The sequence below is a fragment of the Ictalurus punctatus genome, chromosome 25 (genome assembly GCF_001660625.3).
Source record: "Ictalurus punctatus breed USDA103 chromosome 25, Coco_2.0, whole genome shotgun sequence".
In the NCBI taxonomy this organism is placed as follows: domain Eukaryota; kingdom Metazoa; phylum Chordata; class Actinopteri; order Siluriformes; family Ictaluridae; genus Ictalurus; species Ictalurus punctatus.
The window spans coordinates 5,119,048-5,143,288 of record NC_030440.2 but is presented as its reverse complement, the minus strand read 5'-3'; the positions used below and the strand labels follow the sequence as shown (position 1 = coordinate 5,143,288).

Genomic DNA, 24,241 nt, shown 5'->3' with positions numbered 1-24,241 from the left:
ACTGTCTTCCCTTCACCAATTAACGTCTTACACTCAAAGGTATTTTTGCCATTTAAAACAGGCACAAGAAAAGGCACTTATACTGTATTTTCTTGTGTCAATAAGATTGCATAATGTTCCTTTTAATAATTCAAAGGTGTTTCATATGGGATGCATGTTTTTGACTAGAAATGGCACAATTCTACTTTTTCTTTTCTGATATAGATACTAAAACCTTGAGTATCAGCCAATGTTGATACCCATACAGCATTGTTTTCTTTAAAAATTACTAAGCTTTAAAATGTTTTTTTTTTTAACTGAAGCATTTGATATGTAAACTCTTTCACACAAAAGTACTTACATTGTAAATATTAATAAAATATATAACAAAATAAATCCTACCATAAAAAAATCAGTTATGCTGTATGCAAATATTTCCAACTCCAAAAATTATTTTATTTTTTAAATCCAATTCCAATCTTGCCATACAGGAACTGATATCTGATATGTTGTTTTCTGTATACCATCCACTTTCCATTTAGCTGGTATCAGCCCAATACCTATACTGGATATCACATCAGTTCCATCTCTATATTTGACTAAAGAAACTGTGGCCAAATACTAAAATATCTTAATAGTTAATCTTAAATGTACATTTGGTTTGTGATTGTGTACACAGACACTACATCAAAATGAAGAGTTGCTACAAAAAAAGCAATAACATTGATCCACATAAATAACTTAGAAATTCTATTATTTGAAGATTTGTAAGACATAATGCAATTTGTGCAATTATTTATGAATAATCCAAATTTTATAGCACAGATAGCTATAAGTTATATATAAATGTCATGTATAAAAGTCCTCTAAAAGGTTAAGAGGAAATGGACATACTGGTGTCATACAGGAGTCACAGAAATCATTGCCTCCGATGAACATGGTGATCACCTTCCAATCCGAATAGAAATTGATACGCTGTGGAAAACATTCAACACTTTACAATGAGCAGAGCTAAGAGACTGTTGTTACTTAGCTATTGCATTCTAATAACAACCTTTTAATGATGATAAACACTTATTATATCTGAACAATAATACCTTATATATAATACTATAAGTATTATCTTCTTCTTCTTCTTCTGTTTTATTATAGTCTTATATTATTATTATTATTATTATTATTATTATTATTATTAGTAGTAGTAGTATGAGTATTAGAATTATATAATATAATATAAAATAATATAACATAATATATAATATAATATAATATAATGTAATATAATATAATATAATATAATATAGTTGATGAGTGCAGGTTATTCCTTACATCATCAGTCTTCATCCTGCTGACCAGTGCTTGAGCTTGCCTCAGCATGTCACTGACAACCAAATCAAGCATGTTATCTTTTATTAATAATATTATACACTACCGGCCAAAAGTTTGGAGACACTTGACTGAAATGTAGCTCATGATCTGAAGGTGTTTGAGTAAATGTTTAAAATCGGTGCTGTAGACAAAAATATAATTGTGCCAACATATTCAACATATTCATTGGAGCGAAATATTCCGAAAAGCAGCCAATTAGTGTCTAGCATAGGTGAGAACTCCTTTAATACTGTTTAAAAAGCATCTCAGGGAAATTCCTCAAGAAATCGGTTGAGAAAATGCCAAGAATACATTTCTGGAAATTTTAGGCAAAAAGATTTTTTTTTAATCACAACATATTTCCCATAATTACATTTGTGTTACTTCAGAGTTTTGATGACTTTATTATTTTTCTAAAATGTGTGGGAATAAAACAAAAAAACAAAAAATGAGTGTGTCTAAACTTTTGACCGGTAGTGTACATGAAAAATCAAATTAGAGGAAGTGATTATTAATTGATTAACAAACTCACGAGCTCTTGGATCCTGCCACTGCCTGGTTGAGGAAAGCCTGTTTGCTGTTCTGTTTCCCCTTTCCAACGGAAAATCCTGTAAGCTCTGGATTAAACACGCGCAGGATATCTGAGCAGCATGACAGACAATTATGATGAGAGGAAAAGTTAAACACATATATAATACACATATATCACATATATAAAATATAAAGTACATTATAATACATAATAGGCAGCATTGAGAGGAATAGACAGTGATTTTAGTAGAATTTAGCTAAAGCTAGCCCCTCACGTCAGTGTTTAATCCAAATCCAAATTGCAGGCTAGGTTAGAATGCCTAAATACTTGTGAAAGACAGGGTGCTTTCTGATACACTATGGCTGAGAACATAATTGACAGACTTGTAGAGATGGCTCCTTGTCATGAGTAGTTGGATTCTGGTGGTCTATACTGTTGAAGCTGCCTGAATGTGGGGAGGACTTCACCAAATATTACAAAAAGTGTTCTGATTTAAAAATCACTGACCTCAACTTTAATGATGCGATGTATATAATAAAGTATAAAATTATAACAACTTTAAAAACCCTGAAACGAACTTGGAAGTGTAGTGACCGCAGACAGGTTGTTGTCTCCTCCAATGCTGTCAAACACAAAAGACAGTGAACATCAGAGTGTGACAATATACTGATATGATGATATATCATGATGATATATTAAGGAAATTGGTACAGCAATATACTTAATGCTATACTATACTGGTATAAGACTTTTACTGAGTTCTAAAGAGATTATTGTACTGAAGTCTCACTTTACTCACTGAAGTCTCAGTGTTTGTCTCAGTCTCAGTCTGCTGCTGCACTGTTATTCCATATCACATTATCCTTTTTGAAAATGGGAAGCTGTACTTTTCACACACATCTTTCCAGCCTGGAAACACTGTTTTACTCACCTCCATGATAATCCTCTGTACTGTGTCAGCACATCCAGCAGGTTTGTAGATGCAACACCATTCCCCGCCTACACGGAGGATTGGGACACATGTCAAAGAGTGCACTGGATTAAAATTAAGTACTCTACATTACAAAAAAAGCACTATAGGGCAGATTAAGGACAGTAATTTAAAATAAATGGATACATATGTAATAAGGAATGAAATATAAAGTGTGCTGTTATAGGAAAATAATCAGTGATGGGGTGGTGTGATGGAGTTCTCTTGTGGGACAAGTTAGTTCCTGTAGTAACTATTATATAATATTGCTCACTCACCAGGTTCTCTTTCTCTCTCTTGAAATTAATAAGACAAAAAAAAATAGCAACTTGTCATGTTACCAATCTCCCTATAGAAAATAATATCTTATCAATGATGATATATTTTAATTTGTTAAATAAAGCATAATTTAATAATTACAATAATGTATAATAAGATAATGCACTAGAAGCAGTGTATTGATATAAAACACCGAGTTATCTTGTATCTGGTACTATTGTCAGAGCTGCTTTTAGAGATAATACCTTCTGACCAGAGAGATTTGGGAATTCAACAGTATTGTAATATAAATAAATGCAAATATTTATTTATATTTCAGGCTCAGATCCAGAAGGATCATACTGAAACTGAATTTAGCTAACACAAATGGATAATGACTAAAATGTACTAACTCTAATTTAACTCTAATTTAATTTTGTGTGTATGTGTGTGTGTGTGTGTGTGTGTGTGTGTGTGTGTGTGTGTGTGTGTGTGTGTGTGTGTGTGTGTGTGTGTGTGTGAGAGTGTGTGTTTGTCTCACAGACCGTTAGAGAATCACCAACTGCTCCCACAACTCGGATATCAGCCGGCCTCACTGCATGCACTATAGAGAACAGCAAGACATCCAGTTACACAGTCTTCCAGTGATTTGTATGACTGTAATTAGAAAGAATATGCTACTAAAATGTTCTGTTATGAGAAATAAATAGACAAGGTGGAGACAAACAGCACTTCCCCCACATATAACTCCAAAAACATGATTGCCTACTGTTGTCATGGTTACATTCTAACATAGTTACGCAGTATCAGGAGTATTAATAAAGATATTAAGGCACTACTGACCATTTCTGCCTAGGTCTACATTAGAGACGTCCCAATAAAAGAATATAATAGCATTCAATCAAAAAGAATGGATGGCACTTTATTTGAAAGGTAGCTATATAGTACTTTTATAACACATTGGTAAGCATTGCACAAATATTTTATAAAGCAATGTTGGGAATTTATGAAAGGCTTATGTCAAAATGTGAAAGATGATATTGGAGATTTCATGCAGGTTGTGAGTTCAGAATGCAGCACCTCCAAGCTGCCACTGTTGCGCCCTTATGCAAGGCTCTTAACCCTCTAGTGCTCAGTTGTATCCTGTCTCAACTGTAAGTTGTTTTGAATAAAAGCACAAGTTAAATCAAATAAACGTAAATTTGACTACATATGAACTGAGCATAAATGAATGCACAGTCCATTTGAATGAATATGCTTATAGAGCCCCAAGTGTCTTATTTACGAAGCCAATAAATCAGCCAAATGAATGATTTTAATGCCCCCAAACTAAAGTGTTCATCAAATTTACATTTACACTGTTATGAAGCCCTATGTGTACCTTCTATAGCTTTCCCAAATTGTCATGAATGATACTGAGATATTGTGTTACTGTCATTGGTTATATCCTATTCGTACAAGTTATTCACTTGTTTTCACTGAGAGCACAGTCAGTTCATAATGATAATTGATGGTTCTTGTTTTCTGTTATATGTCAAGTTGCATAAAACCTCCAATATTATCTTGTGTGTTCTGGCATAAGCCTTTCAAAACAAATTCTCCATCATTGCTTCATAAAAACATTTATGCAATGCTTATGAATGTGTTATAAAGGCACTATGTAGGTAACGTTTAAATAAAGTGTTACAAAATAATGGTAGAGTTATAAAGCACTGGATTAATATAAGAAAATAGAAATAGATTCTTAAAATGATCTGTATTTGAATGTGTAAATATATAATCCAGCCATAGATTAAAATGAAAATTGTGTGTGTGTGTGTGTGTGTGTGTGTGTGTGTGTGTGTGTGTGTGTGTGTGTGTGTGTGTGTTTGTGTGTGTGTGTGTACCTGAGGTGGGGATTGTGTCGGAGGGACTCAGATCTTCACAATGCATCTTAGTGCCTAATACCTACAACACAAACAACATTCAATAGGTATAAAATAGATCACATACAGTATCTCACAAAAGTGAGTACACCCCTCACATTTTTGTAAATATTTGATTATATCTTTTCATGTGACAACACTGAAGAAATGTCACTTTGCTACAATGTAAAGTGAGTGTACAGCTTGTATAACAGTGTAAATTTGCTGTCCCCTCAAAATAACTCAACACACAGCCATTAATGTCTAAACCGCTGGCAACAAAAGTGAGTACACCCCTAAGTGAAAATGTCCAAATTGAGCCCAATTAGCCATTTTTCCTCCCCGGTGTCATGTGACTTGTTAGTGTTACAAGGTCTCAGGTGTGAATGGGGAGCAGGTGTGTTAAATTTGGTGTCATCAGTCTCACACTCCCTCATACTGGTCACTGGAAGTTCAACATGGCACGTCATGGCAAAGAACTCTCTGAGGATCTGAAAAAAAGAATTGTTCCTCTACATAAAGATGGCCTAGGCTATAAGAAGATTGTCAAGACCCTGACACTGAGCTGCAGCATGGTGACCAAGACCATACAGCGGTTTAACAGGACAGGTTCCACTTAGAACAGGCCTCGCCATGATCGACCAAAGAAGTTGAGTGCACATGCTCAGCGTCATATCCAGAGATCGTCTTTGGGAAATAGATGTATGAGTTCTGCCAGCATTGCTGCAGAGGTTGAAGGGGTGGGGGGTCAGCCTGTTAATGCAGGTGAGGAGTACAAAGATAAGTGTGTCTTGCCTACAGTCAAGCATGGTGGTGGGAGTGTCATGGTCTGGGGCTGCATGAGTGCTGTCGGCACTGGGGAGCTACAGTTGATTGAAGGAACCATGAATGCCAACATGTACTGTGACATACTGAAGCAGAGCATGATCCCCTCCCTTCGGAGACTGGACCACAGGGCAGTATTCCAACATGATAATGACCCAAAACACACCTCCAAGACGACCGCTGCCTTGCTAAAGAAGCTGAGGGTGAAGGTAATGGACTGGCCAAGCATGTCTCCATACCTAAACCCTATTGAGCATCTGTGGGGCATCCTCAAACGGAAGGTGGAGGAGCACAAGATCTCTAACATCCACCAGCTCCATGATGTCATCATGGAGGCGTGGAAGAGGACTCCAGTGGCAACCTGTGAAGCTCTGGTGAACTCCATGCCCAAGAGGGTTAAGGGAGTGCTGGAAAATAATGGTGGCCACACAAAATATTGACACTTTGGGCCCAGTTTGGACATTTTCACATAGGGGTGTACTCACTTTTGTTGCCAGTGGTTTAGACATTAATAGCTGTGTTGAGTTATATTGAGGGGACAGCACATTTACACTACACTGTTATACAAGCTGTACACTAACTACTTTACATTGTAGCAAAGTGTCATTTCTTCAGTGTTGTCACATGAAAAGATATAATCAAATATTTACAAAAATGTGAGGGGTGTACTCACTTTTGTGAGATACTGTACATAACAAAACACACACACACACACACACACACACACACACACACACACACACACACACACACACACACACAAACACAAAAAAATCTACCGTAGCTCAAACTCAGCTACTCATTGTGCCAAAGGTCAGGCTACAGCTAATGAGACAGATCTGACATTTTTAATGACTCCATATGGGTCTGTATTTCAGAACATTACGCTATAAATTGGTGGCAAAGATAAAAAGAAAAATATATTAAATTAGTTACAATTTAAATGCTGGATTCAGAAATGCTTTTACTATACCAATAAATTATATTCACTGAAAGATCTGTTTGCATGTTGTAGCTTATCAATTTGTCTGTAGCTCAGAAAAATTAATGCACTGAGACATTAAAAACACTTATGGTCAGGTCACTTGCAAAAATGTGGCATATCACAACTGTATATAAATAAAATAGAATCCAAAGTGTATATATTTTCCCAGATACAAACAATAAAGTTGGAAAAAGTTGAAAAGATTCTTGGTCCCTGCTTGAGGATTTTAAGAAGAGCAGCCACACTAGAAGATGTAATTAAACACATCGTTATGAATTCTTTGGATTAGATTAGATTAGACTGAGTTACTTAAATGTAGTGATTTGAGGCTGCAATAAGCCTGCACTACATTGAGAGTAGTATTATAAGGAGTGTGATAGAGTTACAGATTCAACCTGTGATTGAAAATTGGGAGATGCAACTGACAAATTGTAGTAATCTTTTATGTGTTTTTCATTTCAATAGATATGGCTTAAAAAGAATTGTGCATTAATTTACAGCATCAACAGCTGGAGCAGCTCCTCTGGATGATAGAGTCGGTTCGGATAGAGAATTCTTCTCTGTTCTGAGAAATGGTCGATGCTGTATGAGGAAGAAAAGAGTGAGTGTGTGCTGATGCTAATACATGTTATATCAGCAAGTTTAATTTGATGAGTGCGATCACTGGCTATGTTTACATGCACATCAAATTCTGTTTAAGGTCTATATTCAGGTTGCAGACATATTCCGAATACTATGTTTATATGCATACAGGCATTGGTATATTCCTGTATACATGGTTTTGGAAGTATGCTTGAGCTGCTATTCCTAAATACTTAGCCTGAAGCTGAGCATCTGTTAGCACCCACAATTCCTTGTGGACTGAGCATGCACATATATCTCCTTTCAGTAGATTTTCTGAGTAAGCAACAAACATGCATCAAATATCCGATTAAAACAGGCATATTCCAGGGTTGGGAATCAGAATATAACCTGAATCGGGTGCTCAGATTGCGGCATTTACATGACTCGGTACTAATTCAAATATTGCCAATTTCAGATTAATATCAGAATATTGATGTGCATGTAAACATAAACTTTGTTGCATAATTCTAAATTTTGCAGAGTCAAATCTCCAAAGTTGACATTTTTATTTTCATATAAATCACACCTCGGTTGGGCATCGAATTGTAGGCACATCACAGTTGTTCAGATTTTTCTGCATGGTGTCTGGCTGGAGCTGCAAAACAGTTAATAAAATCAGCTTATCTGTGTAAAGGTTGATGGTTTTCTGTGCTGTGTGTGTTATTATAACGTACAAGGTTTTCCCAGAGCTGCAGAAAGAGTGTGTGTGCCTTATGGTCATTCTGTTTCTCCTCTGAAGTCCATTTGTACTTCACACAGGACAAAAAAAAAAAAAACATGGTTAACATGGTTTATGATTATCTTCCTCTTATTACAGCTTATTTAACAAAAACACATTTTCTTACAGTGTTAGAAATGACATCTGTAAACAGAGGAACATCCTGAAGCTGCACAGTGAAATCATCTCTGCTGTACCAGTCATTCTCTCTTAGTTTCTCTTTTAAATCTTCCTGAAAAACACCCCCAACAGCAATAACATTTAATCATGATATTTTTAAGAATTATTGGAAGATTTCATACCAAACGTTTCTATTCATGTGTAACCTACATAAAAGATTTTGGCTCTTGATCTAGGAATGACATGCAAGCCAAGAAAAACATTTGACTGGAATTTGAACATGTACAGTATATCACTACACAATGTAAATGACAGCATCTACAAAAGAAACAAAATCTATTGTAGTCAAGTCCAGGAAATACAATAATATTAAAATTATTGTTTTTTTCTCCTTCTACCACACTGCAACACTTTCTAATATTGAGTCTAGATTCAATTATTTTTTATTTATTTTAATCCAAATAGGTTAACCTGGCCTTTCTGTAGACATGCAATGCTGTAGCAGTTTTATGATTATATTTATTTTATAATAGAAATATCAATGTTTTATCATTTTGTTTTTATTTTAGCATTTTATTAACACTTTTATAGCATCTTACAAATGGAAATTTAAGTTTATAAAAAATAAGGGGTATTGTTATTATTATTATTATTATTATTATTATTATTATTATTATTATTAGTAGTAGTAGTAGTAGTAGTAGTCGTAGTAGCAGCAGCAGCAGCAGCAGTAGCAGTAGTAGTAGTAGTAGTAGTAGTAGCAGTAGTAGCAGCAGCAGTAGTAGTAGTAGTACTCTTACCAAAAGGGCATGTGAATAAATTGCACCTGTCAACCGTCGCTCTTCAACTGAGTCTATTGGTGGACAAGAACACATTCTGGCAAGACACATCAACACACACATTAATATTACATACTATCAGAGTCATTTTCACTTTAGACTATCTTATAAACGGTCTTAATTTTGTAATTTGTGCATTGTAATTTGTGCATAAACAGAAAACTGTTTACTGCACAAGAGCTCCAAGAATGTTTGAAAAAAGCAGTCAGAGATCAGGTCTTACATTTAATATAATCTGATAATCACCTGCTGTGTCCACTGTTAGGCTCAGCATCCTGGAGCACAACACTGACTATGGCCTTTTTCAGCTGTAACAAACATATGGTTCATGATAACAAAATCTGAAACAACTGCTCTAGAGTGGCATCTTGTTTGTGTCCACAACAAAATCACCCACCCACACACCCACACATGCACACACACACACACCTGAGAGTGTAGCACTTGTAGAGCAGCATCCACTTCCTGTGACACAATGGTGACCTGAAAAAGCCACACACACACACACACACACACACACACACACACACACACACACACACACACACACACACACACACACTCACGATCTCTCCATCTGGCAGCACGTTCGGAGAGATGAGAGGGGGCGCGCATGCACGAGCTATGTGCACGAGTGCTCAGCGAGCGCATGCTCTTCGGATTTTAACAACTGTGACATTGTTTACTGTGGACACGTGCACAGCGGCCTACAAACATAGCCGCCATGGACTACACTTCCCACAGATACATGTTCACCTTCTTCGGAATACTATTCACACACACCTGTTTCCAATCTCACACATATTCACACCACAGTATATAAGAGACTGCACAAACATTATGACTTTGCATAGTATTGAGTTTAACTCACTTACCAAGCGGTTGTCCTTTGTTCTCGTTTTGTTTCATGATCTCTGACCTCGTTTATAGTTTCTCGACTCTGATTATTGCTTCGCCCTATTTATGCCTGTTTGCCAATCGCCTGACCTTTTGCATGTTTTTGGACTATGTTTTTGCATTACGATTTGGATTTGTCTGCTGCTGTCTCCTTTAATAAAACTGTTAACGGCACTTGCATCTGTCCTAATCTCCGTTACTTCTCGCAATGTGACAGAATACTACGCCCAACATGGATGCAGCAGGAAGACGGGGGAGACATCGCGCTATGAAAACCATGGAAGTAGCAGGAGAGCGCCTTATCAGGAAATGCACGGATTACTGGCCGTGTTTCTTGTCTGTGCAGTTCCCTCAAAAGGTATGCCTTCGAACTCCCGGGGAGCAACCCGCTGGAGTTCCTCTGCAGCTGCCAGGTATATTTCTGCAGCCTGGCGTATCCCAAGCCTAATAAGAGACAGTGGATCGGGTTCTTAGTGTCCAGGTTTTGTGGTCCGACCCGTGACTGGGCGGAGCAGCTGGTGAGTACTGGGTCCTCCATGATGTCACTCAGTTTGCAGAACTTTTTATGGAGGAGTTCACGCAGCCAGGGCAGCTACATGGTCTGGATTTACTGGGGTGGGCAGTCAATGGAATGCCCCAGGCTGACCTGCCATTCAACCTCTATTATGAGGGGATTGACAGGACAGCCTCCACAGCTCCGCTTCAGGTGTCGGCCAATGTGGGGGAGGTTTCTCCGAGATGCATGACTGAGGGCTGCGGGAAAGAGACTCAGCTACAATGTTCCACATGCAAGAAGCTGGGTCCCCAGGAAACATTTTTCTGCTCTAAGGAATGCTTCAAGAGCAGCTGGCATCAGCACAAGCATCTACACAGAAAAGTCCTTGTGGAACTACAGCCAGAGGCCAACGTGGTGACCTCAGAGCTTGAACCTGAAACCCATGAGGTGGTCTCACCCGCCAAGCTCCAGCCAGAGGTCAACATGGCGACCTCAGAACCTGAGCTCGATCCTGTGACCCATGAGGTGGTCTCACTCGCTGAGCTCCAGCCAGAGGTCCACGTGGCAACCTCAGAGCTCCAGCTTGAGACCCACGAGGAAGTCTCAGCACCTGAGATCCAGCCAGAGACCAACGTGGCGACCTCAGAGCTCGAACCTGAGACCCATGAGGTGGTCTCACCCACCGAGCTCCAGTCAGAGGTCAAGGTGGCAACCTCAGAGCTCCAGCTTGAGACCCACGAGGAGGCCTCAGCACCTGAGCTCCAGCCAGAAGTCAACATGGCGACCCCAGAACCCGAGCTCGAACCTGTGACCCATGAGGTGGTCTCACCCACCGAGCTTCAGCCAGAGGCCAACGTGGCGACCTCAGAGCTCGAACCTGAGACCCATGAGCCTACTGAAATATAGGAAATCTCTTGGCGATGCTAGAAAAATCTATTTCTCCACCTTAATAGGAGACAACAAAAACAGTTCTAGATTCCTTTTCAACACAGTAGCAAAATTAACTAGGAATAAAACCACTACAGAGTGAAACACTCAATCATTACATAGCAGTGAAGATTTCATGAAATTTTCATTGATAAGGTTGAAAATATTAGACGTGAAATACAGGCCATTAAATTAAAACCGGACAGTACTGTAACAAACCCATTACATGACAATGTAGCAATATCAGATCAATGTTTAGAGTGTTTTACTCCGCTTAGAGAGACTGAACTAGTTACATTAATCTCTTCAGCCAATTCATCAACTTGCATACTAGATCCCGTACCTACATGTTTGTTTAAACAGATTTTTCCAGGAGTAATTGAACCACTTTTAAATATAATCAATTCCTCCCTTAGCACTGGCTATGTACCTAAATCACTTAAATTAGCAGTTATTAAACCCTTGATTAAAAAACCTGATCTTGACCCGTCTCAATTGTCCAGCTATAGACCAATATCAAATCTCCCCTTCATCTCTAAGATTTTAGAAAAGGTTGTAGCAAAGCAGTTATGCTCGTGCTTAGATAGGAATAACATTCATGAAATGTATCAGTCAGGATTTAGACCTCATCATAGCACAGAGACAGCGTTAGTTAAAGTAGTAAATGACCTTCTACTGACCTACGATCAGGGTTGTGTCTCGCTGCTTGTGTTACTCAACCTTAGTGCAGCTTTTGATACTATAGATCACACTATTCTCCTTGATAGATTAGAAAATGTTGTTGGTATTAAGGGAACAGTCCTCTCCTGGCTTAGGTCTTATCTGACCGATCGTTATCAGTTCGTAGATGTAAATGGTGATTTCTCCATGCACACTGAGGTTACTTTTGGAGTTCCACAGGGTTCTGTTTTAGGCCCACTGCTCTTTACTTTATATATGCTACCCCTAGGTCAAATTATTCGTAAACATGGAATTAGCTTCCACTGTTATGCTGATGATACACAGTTGTATGTTTCAGCGAAGCCAGAGGACAGACAGAAGCTTAGTAAGGTTGAGGATTGTGTAAAGGACATTAGACATTGGATGTTAACTAACTTCCTTTTACTTAATTCTGATAAAACAGAAATACTTTTATTAGGCCCACGTGTAGCTAGAAGAAATCTTTCTGATCACATGGTTACTCTGGATGGTCTTTCTGTTTCATCATGTACAGCAGTTAAAGACCTTGGAGTGATTATTGACTCCAGCCTATCATTTGATGCTCATGTAGATAATATTACTAGGATAGCTTTCTTTCATCTCAGAAATATTTCTAAAATAAGAAACATATTGTCACTACATGATGCGGAAATACTAGTTCATGCATTCGTCACCTCTAGATTAGATTACTGTAATGCCATACTGTCTGGATGTTCCAGTAGGAATATAAATAAGCTCCAGTTAGTCCAGAATGCAGCCGCTAGACTCCTAACTAGAACTAGAAGATACAACCATATCACACCGATATTATCAATACTGCATTGGCTCCCAGTAAAATCTCGCATTAACTATAAAATACTTTTATTAACCTATAAAGCACTAAATGGTCTCGCGCCACAATATCTAAGCGATCTTTTGGTTTTATATGATCCGCCACGCCTACTTAGATCAAAAGATGCAGGCTATTTGACGGTACCTCGAATAGTGAAGGCTACAGCAGGGGGAAGAGCTTTCTCTTATAGAGCCCCACAGTTATGGAACAGTCTTCCAATTAGTGTTCGGGACTCAGACACAGTCTCAGTGTTTAAGTCTAGGCTTAACACGTATTTGTTTATTCAAGCCTACCCTGACTAGATTCTGTTCTACTACTTCGCAGTCATAATAATCTTTTTTCTCCCTCTCTCCTTTCGCCGAGCCCCACACGAATTTATGGCGATACTAGAGATCCAGATCCTTTCTGCCTCTGGATGGAGCTCAAATCTTCTCTAATTCCAGACTGCTGGGACTACGGCTGCTCCTAAGGCCATACAGACTTCAGATAAATCCATAATGAACTTTTTCACACTAACTGTTGTTACCCAGATGAGGATGGGTTCCCTTCTGAGTCGGGTTCCTCTCAAGGTTTCTTCCTCTTAAAAGATCTTAGGGAGTTTTTCCTTGCCACCGTCGCCACTCAGTGGCTTGCTCAGTTGCGATAAATTCACACCTTTAATATCTGTATGCCATGTTGATATTTCTGTAAAGCTGCTTTGAGACAATGTCTATTGTAAAAAGCGCTATACAAATAAAATTGAATTGAATTGAATTGAATGAGGTGGTCTCACACACCGAGCTCCAGCCAGAGGTCAATATGGTGACCTCAGAACCTGAGCTCCAGCCTGAGACCCATGAGGAGGTCTCAGCTTCAGAGCTTCAGCCAGAGGTCAACAGGATGACCTCAGCCCAAGAGTTTCAGCCTGAGACCCATGAGGGGGTCTCAGCTCCAGAGGTCCACTGTAATGCCAAGTCATTGTCCCAGGTTGAAGAGACGGCCAACCCAGGCCCTGCTCACGCCAAATTCCTGACCCAGGTCAAAGAGACGACCAACCCAGGTCCTGCTCACGCCAAGTTCCTGACCCAGGTCAAAGAGACGGCCAACCCAGGCCCTGCTCATGCCAAGTTCCTGTCCCAGGTTGGTGCCGAAGTCAGTACTGACCAGATTCTGCTCATGCCAGAAGTTGTGGTCATGAACAATCAAGCTCTGATCACACCGGAGTCTGCTGATACAGACAACCAGGTTCTGCTCACGCTTGACACCAACGACATGGACGACCCAGTTCCTCTCACGACCGAGTCTGCTGACATGACCAACCAAGTTATGCTCATGCCAGAGTCTGTAGATACAACCAACCAAGTTCTGCTCACACCCGAGTTTGCTGACACTGGTAACAAAGTTCTGCTCACACCTGAGTCTGTTGACACAGACAACCAAGCTCTGCTCCCGTCCAAGTCTGCTGACATGACCAACCAAGTTATGCTCACGCTCGAATCCGCTGACACAGCCAACCAAGTTCAGCCTGCAGAGTCCACTGAGACGTCACTCTGCTTTCCTGTTCCACTGAGGACGCTGCACATTCTCCTGGTTCAGCTGGGGACATTTTGCCCAGGGGGCCAGGACCGCCAATGGAGAGGAGTGTTCCTTGGGGGTGGGGGGTGGGGGGGGTTATGTCACGATCTCCCCGTCTGGCAGCGTGTTCGGAGAGATGAGAGGGCGCGCATGCACGAGCTACCTGCACGAGTGCTCAGCGAGCGCATGCTCTTCGGATTTTAACAACTGTGACATTGTTTACTGTGGACACGTGCACAGCGGCCTACAAACATAGCTGCCATGGACTACACTTCCCACACATACATGTTCACCTTCTTCGGAATACTATTCACACACACCTGTTTCCAATCTCACACATACTCACACCACAGTATATAAGAGACTGCTCAAACACTATGACTTTGTGTAGTATTGAGTTTAACTCACTTACCTAGCGGTTGTCCTTTGTTCTCGTTTTGTTTCATGTTACACACAATTTACAAAAAAAGTTTGAATTATACAAAATAAAGTAAATATAGATATATAAACTAATAAAGAGATTAAAAACAAATTTAACAAAGCAAATTTAATATAGAACAACATAGACCACCAATCTCACCAACTAAACTAAGTGAACTGAGAAGTATTACTTGAAATCTTCACTAATACTTTATTTTACAAATTTCCAGGGATGTGTACATCCTGTGTCTATAATCCTTTTTCCCCCTCCTACTGAACCAACTACTTCCCAGGCCCGTTCTTAGCTTCTTCACATGGAGCCCTGAGAGTTATTTTCACTTTTACCTCCCACTGTTATGCCCCTGATCAATGCTCCTGCTGCAACAGGTGGTGAAAATTTCTGATGAGACATTTAAACTGATTCTGACTGGCTAGAAATCTATACCAGTCCCTGAGTATGAGGCTGTCACAATAAATCAATATAGCAGGACACCATAATACCATGGCAATCTGTAGTAGTTATATCATTTATTGTTGCCAGTTCCCACTAGTTAGTTAGCTCTCCCTGGAGCACAACAGCGACCAGTGTGGAAGGGTAAATGTTAAAAAGACACTTCTTTTGAAATGTGAAGCCACTGCATAAGGCCACCAAGAGCTGGATAATGTGGTTATTAAGGTGATTTGCAATAGTTCATATAATTAGTGTTAGAGAATGTGTAATAAATGTTTTTTTATTACATTTGTGTGTGTGTATGTGTTAGTGTGTGTGCGTGTGTGTATGCTCTCTAACCTGCTCAGCACACATACAGCGTCGATCAACTGGCACAAAGATAATCACCAGCTTCCAGCCAGACTCTGCTATATAGGGCTAAACACACACACACAAATTATATCCAATATATATATATATATATATATATATATATATATATATATATATATATATATATATATACATACACACACACACACACATACATACATACATACATACATATATACAGTATCTCACAGAAATGAGTACAACCCTCACATTTCTGTAAATATTTGATTATATCTTTTCATGTGACAACAATGTAGTGAGTGTACAGCTTGTGTAACAATGTAAATTTGCTGTCCTCTCAAAATAACTCAACACACAGCCATTAATGTCTAAACTGCTGGCAACAAAAGTGAGTACACCCCTAAGTGAAAATGTCCAAATTGGGCCCAAAGTGTCAATATTTTGTGTGGTCACCATTATTTTCCAGCACTGCCTTAACCCTCTTTGGCATGGAGTTCACCAGAGCTTCACAGGTTGCCACTGGAGTTCTCTTCCACTCCTCCATGACGACATCACGGAGCTGGTGGATTTTAGAGATCTTGTGCTCCTCCACCTTCCGTTTAAGGATGCCCCACAGATGCTCAATAGGGTTTAGGTCTGGAGACATGCTCGGCCAGTCATCACCTTCACCCTCAGCTTCTTTAGCAAGGCAGTGGTCGTCTTAGAGGTGTGTTTGAGGTCGTTATCATATGGGAATACTGCCCTACGGCCATGCTCTGCTTCAGTATGTCACAGTACATGTTGGCATTCATGGTTCCCTCAATCAACTTTAGCTCCCCAGTGCCGACAGCACTCATGCAGCCCCAGACCATGACACTCCCACCACCATGATTGACTGTAGGCAAGACACACTTGTCTTTGTACTCCTCACCTGCATTGAAAAGGCTGACCCCCCCACCCCTTCAACCTCTGCAGCAATGCTGGCAGAACTCATACGTCTAGTTCCCAAACACAACCTCTGGATACGCTGAGCATGTGCACTCAACTTCTTTGGTCAACCATGGCAAGGCCTGTTCTGAGGGGAACCTGTCCTGTTAAACCGCTGTATGGTCTTGGTCACTGTGCTGCAGCTCATTGTCAGGGTCTTGGCAATCTTCTTATAGCCTAGGCCATCTTTATGTAGAGCAACAATTCTTTTTTTAAGATCCTCAGAGAGTTCTTTGCCATGACGTGCCATGTTGAACTTCCAGTGACCAGTATGAGGGAGTGTGAGACTGATGACACCAAATTTAACACACCTGCTCCCCATTCACACCTGAGACCTTGTAACACTAACAAGTCACATGACACCGGGGAGGAAAAATGGCTAATTGGGCTCAATTTGGAAATTTTCACTTAGGGGTGTACTCACTTTTGTTGCCAGCAGTTTAGACATTAATGGTTGTGTATTGAGTTATTTTGAGAGGACGGCAAATTTACACTGTTACACAAGCTGTACACTCACTACAGTGTTGTCACATGAAAAGATATAATCAAATATTTACAAAAATGTGAGGGGTGTACTCAATTTTGTGAGATACTGTATATACACTAAAAAAAGAAGACAAAAACAGCTTTACAATATAGAACAGCATAAAATATATGAAAGAATGTTGCAAAAATAAAATAAAAAGCAATTAAACAACAATATAATAAGTAAATGATATGATATGATATGATATTATATCATATTACCTGGTGGGTCTTCAGAAGGGAAGCTGCTCGATCAGCCTGATTCACCAGACCACTGGGAACAAAGAGATGCAGTGAGTCACACACACACACACACACACACACACACACACACACACACACACACACACACACACACACACACACACACACAAACACACAAACACACACACTTTACCTGGATTGTGCAGATCCATCAGGTAACACACTGGCAAACTCAGGACTGAACATGGACATCACATCTGAGTAAACAACACAACAATAAAGATAAATTACACACAAACACACACCCACACACACAGTGCATTAGGAGTGAGTGTAAGATCAACTTACCATAAAGGCTGCTTATAACTGATGACATTACATTGCTGCAGGAAAACAATAGGAACATCATCATGATTTATGGATATTGCTCATGTTATTGTGAACACATACACATGTACTGTGCAAATGAAGCATTATGTGATTACACAAATTCTATCTCTCGGTTAGCTACAATGCCCTCCACTAATATTGGCACCCTCGGTATATATGAGCAAAGAAGGCTGTGAAAAATTGTCTTTATTGTTTAACCTTTGGACTTTCTGTTTAAAAAAATCATAAAAAATACTCTGCTCTCTTGGATATCAAACAATTGCAAACACAACACAGGTTTATAAAAAAAATCTTTGTTAAATATATGTGTGCCACAATTATTGGCACCCCTATGAAAAATATAAAGAGAAAAATATATTTTAAGTAAATTCCCATTTATATTTTACATTTTTTAATATACCTGGGTGACTAGGAACAAGAAATTGTTCAACCATGACTTAATAATATAAATATGAGGTAACATAGGCCAAATTCCCTCATTCATAACAATGGGTAAGATCATGGAATATAGCTGTGATGTGCAGCAAAAGGTTGTTGAGTTTCCCAAAATGGGAAGTGTCTATAAGGAATTAGCACAAGCATTGAAAATTCCCATTTCCACCATCAGGGCAATCATTAAGAAGTTCCAGTCAACTGGAAATGTTATTAATCAACCTGGAATAGTCCATTGTACATTGGACTATATTGTCTCAACGAACTGTGAAGAGGATGGTTCGAGTGGCCCAAAAATCTTCAAGGATCACAACTGGAGAATTGCAGAAGTTAGTTGCGTTAGAAAGTCTCCAAAACTACAACCTTTGCCATGTATTCTCCAACCTCATCAGGCATTATAGGAGCGCTGTTATCTTGGCAAAGGGAGGTAGCACAAAGTATTGACTAAAAGGGTGCCAATAATTGTTGCACACCTATATTTAACAAAGATTTTTTTTTTTTGATAAACCTGTGTTGTATTTGCAATTATTAGATATCCATGAGAGCAGAGTATTTTTGTGAATTTGTTTAAAAATGAAACAATAAAGACAATATTTCACAGCCTTCTTTACCAAATGTGCAATATTAGTGGAGGGCACTGTATATCCTGATTTTGTGCCTTACCTTGGTGTGTGAGGGAGTCCAACAACAGAGAAGACTGTGATGTCTGCAGGCCTCAGTGAATGCACTGCAAGATTTCAATATTTGTTTAAAAAAAATTCTTCTCACTATTATATATTCTCATTAAAGTTAGCTCAAAAAGAATAAACATATCGACACAAATCTACAGTAATTACATACTTAAAATAAAAAGATCTATTTTAATATTCATTACTGCATTTTTTATATTCTACTGACAAATATATTTCACATAACTGGCAACCTAGCTATTAATATAAATAGAGTCACATATGTAATATGAATGGTGCAAATTATGTAATATGATACAGACCTTATAATGGATTGCACATAGTGATACAGAGGTATGACAAAGATTGTATTCATCACAGAAAAGTGCAAAAAAAGAAGACATAAATAGTATGCATAGAGTAAAATTGTGCTAGTACAGGAATGAAGAAGATGCTATATGTAAATGCACAGTGTATTTGCAATTGCACTCAGTGGTTCAGTTCAGGGGCGTCGAGGTAGATTACAGTAGATATGTCAAAATAGGCTTTTCTATTCATTGAACGTTATCATTTACACCATTTGAGTTATTTAAAACATAAAGACTGATTGTAATACCAGCTGAAGTGAAAACATCTGCCTGTAATATTCAACTAATCCTGAAGACTTTGGTTAGAGTTTTCAGTTGTGTTTGATTAGGGATGGAGATAAACTCTGCAGGAGTGTGCAGTGGCCCTCCAGGACCAGAATTGCCCTGGTTTAGAAGCTAATTTCACAGTTTCAGTGGCCTCCTCCAGTATATTGTCTGGTATTTGTGTAAACAAAACATAATGAATTTGTTCTTGGGGCTCTGATGGAGTAGGATTGGAGAGTGTGGATTTTAAATGTACTGAAATTATTTATATATTTGTTGTTTTATGTGCAGGTTATTCAAAAGTCCCTCCTGTTTTACTGTGATGGGATTTCAGGTGACAGCTTTGTACTTCAAAAAATCATTTCTACTCTTGTTGTTTTGAACAGAGTGTCTACATATGTGTATTTATTTCAGGAATTTTAATAGAAATTAGGTATGGTTGGGTAACAAATACAGTGTAAACTTGCATTGATTAAGTTAATGTAAAACAGACGTCCAAGGTATAAAAATATGGAGTTTGTCATACTGTTGTCAACAGTAACCAGTTTTTAATCCTAAAAAAAAGTTTACGTGGGGAATTTACAGTACATACTTACATTAATGTTTGTTACATAATATGATTAAAGAAAATGTATAAATAAATAAACAAAAAACTCTAGAATACCCCCTGGTTCAATGTAGTTCAAACTTTTGATGGGCATTCCTGTTTTGGGTTATTAACTCCTTACTATAATAGAAGGTCATTGGACTGTGTGTTCATATATATGATTAGAAGGGAGTTACCTGAGGAGGGTTTGTGTGTGCCAGCAGGAGTGTCACAACAAGGCCAAGAGAATCTCTGAATGACAGATATCAGACAGCATGAAATGAAGAGAACACTTAAGGCACAACTTACAGAACATTCATATGCAGAAAGACTTTGCTAAAAGGCTCAACTAGAGATAGTCTAATGACTTTCCCAACCTCCAGAAAAATAACACAGAATCTTACCCACGGAGCCATCACTGCCCACTTCATTTAATATATCCCAGAACCAAATTTTGTAGCTATACATTTTAAATGAGATACATTTTGTTCACTCTTTTCTGTAACTCACCTCGTTCGGTTTCTCAAGACTCTGAGGCAAAGTACGGCCAAACACTGACCCTGAGGATGAAAACATCCAAACCGGCCCCAATCAATATGACTTCTTTTACATGCTCTGATCAGTTACCAAGTTTAAGGTTGGGGTTGGGGTGGGGTTGGTGTTAGTTAGACATCACACTCATCTATATGGTTTCATATGAATGTATTCGGTGACCAGGTTTATAATTAATTATATTCTACAGCAAAAACAGTGAACACTACATTTGTAGCATTATGAGAGAGCATTTTGAAATAAGAAGCCTAAAGTTCAAAAGTGCTCAAAGAGGTGAAAGATAAAGGCTGATAAAGAATATCTTTCATCTTTAAGCTCCTTATCCTGTCCCATCAGATATACTCTCAAAAACATAACGACCAAAAGTATCAAGTGGATTTTAAAATGAGATCTGATTTCAAGTCGTTTCATTACAAGGCTCATTACTTGATACTTTTTTCCAAATTTCCAATTTTGAAAAATCATCAGTAGAACATTTTTAACAATCCACTGTTTAATTAAGATATTGCAGAGGTTCAGTACATGTTTACTCCTCAATGCAAACAAAGTAACCCTTAAGATCTAAGGAATTTATTTAATTATTGGTTGTGATATTTTTTAAATCATTTATGATATGGAGATGATTTTCTGTTGTTGACAATGCGCACAGTTATCTATAGGACACTGATAATGGATAGGGTATCTCTCATATTTGAGCTCTTCATCATTTCTTATCAGATATGAACTCATGCATGCATTAGTTGCATGAACATGCATGTTGTAATATTCAATTTTCATATCACAATATTCCTGTGATCCTGTGTATGATAAGCGGTACAGAAAATGGATGAATGGATTCATATCATCATATTTGCCTAATTACGGTTTATCACGGTCTATGATATTTTCACAATACTATTTAAAAACATCTTTATCTGTGGAAGTTATTGTGGGACAGCCTTTTAACTGTACATGAACTACAGCATTTAGTCAATCATTGTTAGATACCAGCACAACCGGGCTTTTTAAATACAGTTGGTGCTTGTGAAGCGTTACAACCCCAATTCCAAAAAAGTTGGAATGCTGTGTAAAATGTAAATAAAAACAGAATGCAATGATTTTCAAATCTCCTAAACCCATATGTTATCCAAAATATAACATAGAAAACATATCAAATTTTAAATTCAGGAAATGTACCATTTTAAGGAAAAAAATATGTAATTTTGAATTTGATGGTCGTGAAACATTTAAAAAAAAGTTGGGACTGGGCAACAAAAGGCTGAAAAAGTAAGTGTTACTAAAAAGAAACAGCTGGAGGTTAATTCGCAACAGGTCAGTAACATGATTGGCTAGAAAAAGAGTACCTTAGAGAGGCAGAGTCTTTCAGAAGTAAAGATGGGCAGAGATTTACCAATCTGCAAAAAACTGCATCTACAATTTGTGGAACAATTTCAGAATAATGTTCCTCAATGTAAAATTGCAAAGAGTTGGATATCTCATCATCTACAGTACAAATCATCAAAAGATTCTGAGAATCTGGAGAAATCTCTGTCTGCAAGGAACAAGGGTGAAAATCAATATCGCATGGCCGTGATCTTCAGGCCCTCAGGCGGCACTGGTATGAGGTATCAGGCATGATTCTGTAATAGAAATCACTGCATGGGCTCAGAACTCAACTCCAGAACTGCATGACATCCACAAATGCTAGTTAAAGCTCTATCATGCAAAGAAGAAGCCATACGTGAACATGATCCAGAAACATTTTTGTTCAAATCCATATTACATCTTTGCATTTGTTCTGCAAAGCACCGTTAACCCCCCCTGAAGAAGCTTGTTGCTCAGCTAAAATTCATGGTTTAGATTAGCTTAGGTTTAGGTTTCTTGAAATCCTAAAGCAGCGTTGATCTATTATATTATAATGCCCCATTTACATGATCACTGGTAACTCTCCAAATAGTTTATATCTCATGATTTTACCATAAGTACTTCACACAAAGGTTGAGTCTTGTCTGAGAAATATACTGACTAAAAATAAATTAGCCAAGTGGATATTTAAAAAAAAGAAAAGAGGAAATTTTCTTTGGAATCCTGGGATTCGATACCAAGAAGTTGACATGCTAAACTACTTTGTGAAGTTTGCACATAGATGAAGAAGTAAAAGCACAAGAGCAATCTAAACATAGAAACATCAGACATTTGAAAAATGTTTGTTACATTACACACAAAATGTAATTCTTCCTTCTTCATTTTAAAGACCCACCTCTCAAAAAAGTCTTTTGAAATGATAAGAATGATATAAAAACACAACAACCTGAGAGTAAGGACAGGACAAAGAACATCCAACATGTATCCATCATCTTCATACTAGTCTCTGGAAACTCTGGAGACTTTGTAAGAGAAAGAACCTCACACACACTTGTACCTTTATGTCTTTAATGGTCTTTTATGATCATTTATGGTCCTCTGATTGACAGCTGCATCTCTAATCATTAAAAGATTTCAGTAATATTGAGGAGGCGGGGTTTGATCACCCAAAAGTAGAGCAAAGCTCAGCAATGGCTAATACCAGCGGAGGAAAGTAATGAGTTCATGGTTCACCGTTATGGTAATTTTTTTTGTGTGTATAATTAAATCATAATACTTATACTTTTGCTTGATAAAAGAAATACAAATCACCATTACAGAGTTGAAAATAATGCATTTAAGCCTGGAAGACTATAAGCCAATTGAAAGACACTATATGCAACTTGTAAATGATTTAATTTCAAAGTCTGATCAAAAATAAAGCAGTTTCCTGTTCAACGTCTACATTTCAGGTGTCAAATGCTTTAGAAAGTATCAGAAATATCTGAGACAGTGGAGACAGATGAGCATCTCTGGCCCAATTTATCAGGTGTTTTTAGTTTTAAATGTTTAAAAGTTAACAGTGTGATGATGATCTGCAAATTTTGCAAGACAAAACTGGTGGAGATATTGGCAGTTCACAGCTCAACAACCAACCTGCAGAAAAATGCACAGGTTAACCTTTAGCTAGCTGAGTGAGCTAGACTAGTTAACCAGATCTTTAAATTAAAATTTTGTTTAATAAATTGAAAGTTCTGTATTAAACTTAGGTTGTCACTTTTGAGGATTTTTTGTGATGGCTGTTGGGTTACATATATTTAAGTTCTGCCTCAGCCTATACGAAATGCTCAGGATATTGTGTAAGGGATATCTTTGTTATATAGCTAACTATGTAACTAGAATTAACATGAGCTAGTTAGCTAATGAACATAGCAAGCTATTGAACCCCCAACAACATTTAACAGAATTGTTCAAAAATGCAGTCCTAAGATATAGAACATTTTTGGATTATTTGTAAAGATAGTACATTATGTTTTGTACACAGACATAGTCAAAAGTAGGAGGGATTGTTAGACAGACAGACAGACAGACAGTCAGATAGATAGATAGATAGATAGATAGAGAAAGATCAGGCTGAACATAAAGTGTCAAAGTGTGTCAGCTAACATGTCCTAGGTCAGTAACAGAGTCAGAGTAAAAGAAAGAAGATAGAAAAGATAAAAAGAAAGAAGG

General features: G+C 38.1%; 1 protein-coding gene across 2 annotated transcripts in view; it reads right to left on the bottom strand.

The window, feature by feature from the left end:
• LOC108257774 (phospholipase B1, membrane-associated) overlaps positions 1 to 23,073 on the bottom strand; it is a 36,498-nt gene extending 13,425 nt beyond the window's left edge. The window contains exons 1-22 of one of the 2 annotated variants that reach the window (XM_017455789.3): positions 22,977 to 23,073; positions 20,645 to 20,694; positions 20,332 to 20,386; positions 18,912 to 18,975; positions 17,775 to 17,809; positions 17,620 to 17,683; positions 17,445 to 17,496; positions 15,738 to 15,815; positions 9,552 to 9,605; positions 9,369 to 9,430; positions 9,084 to 9,159; positions 8,291 to 8,395; positions 8,120 to 8,194; positions 7,972 to 8,040; positions 7,320 to 7,403; positions 4,994 to 5,054; positions 3,653 to 3,711; positions 2,811 to 2,878; positions 2,458 to 2,501; positions 1,880 to 1,988; positions 1,309 to 1,360; positions 874 to 954 (exon numbers count right to left, since the gene is read on the bottom strand). In XM_017455789.3, coding sequence (XP_017311278.2) covers positions 874 to 954; positions 1,309 to 1,360; positions 1,880 to 1,988; positions 2,458 to 2,501; positions 2,811 to 2,878; positions 3,653 to 3,711; positions 4,994 to 5,054; positions 7,320 to 7,403; positions 7,972 to 8,040; positions 8,120 to 8,194; positions 8,291 to 8,395; positions 9,084 to 9,159; positions 9,369 to 9,430; positions 9,552 to 9,605; positions 15,738 to 15,815; positions 17,445 to 17,496; positions 17,620 to 17,683; positions 17,775 to 17,809; positions 18,912 to 18,975; positions 20,332 to 20,386; positions 20,645 to 20,694; positions 22,977 to 23,028 — 1,449 coding nt within the window. In that variant the 5' untranslated portion in view covers positions 23,029 to 23,073. Of the gene's footprint in view, positions 1 to 873; positions 955 to 1,308; positions 1,361 to 1,879; positions 1,989 to 2,457; positions 2,502 to 2,810; positions 2,879 to 3,652; positions 3,712 to 4,993; positions 5,055 to 7,319; positions 7,404 to 7,971; positions 8,041 to 8,119; positions 8,195 to 8,290; positions 8,396 to 9,083; positions 9,160 to 9,368; positions 9,431 to 9,551; positions 9,606 to 15,737; positions 15,816 to 17,444; positions 17,497 to 17,614; positions 17,684 to 17,774; positions 17,810 to 18,911; positions 18,976 to 20,331; positions 20,387 to 20,644; positions 20,695 to 22,976 lie in introns of those variants that run through there. The other variant, XM_053675777.1, reaches the window with a different exon arrangement.
• Positions 23,074 to 24,241: the final 1,168 nt, after the last annotated feature.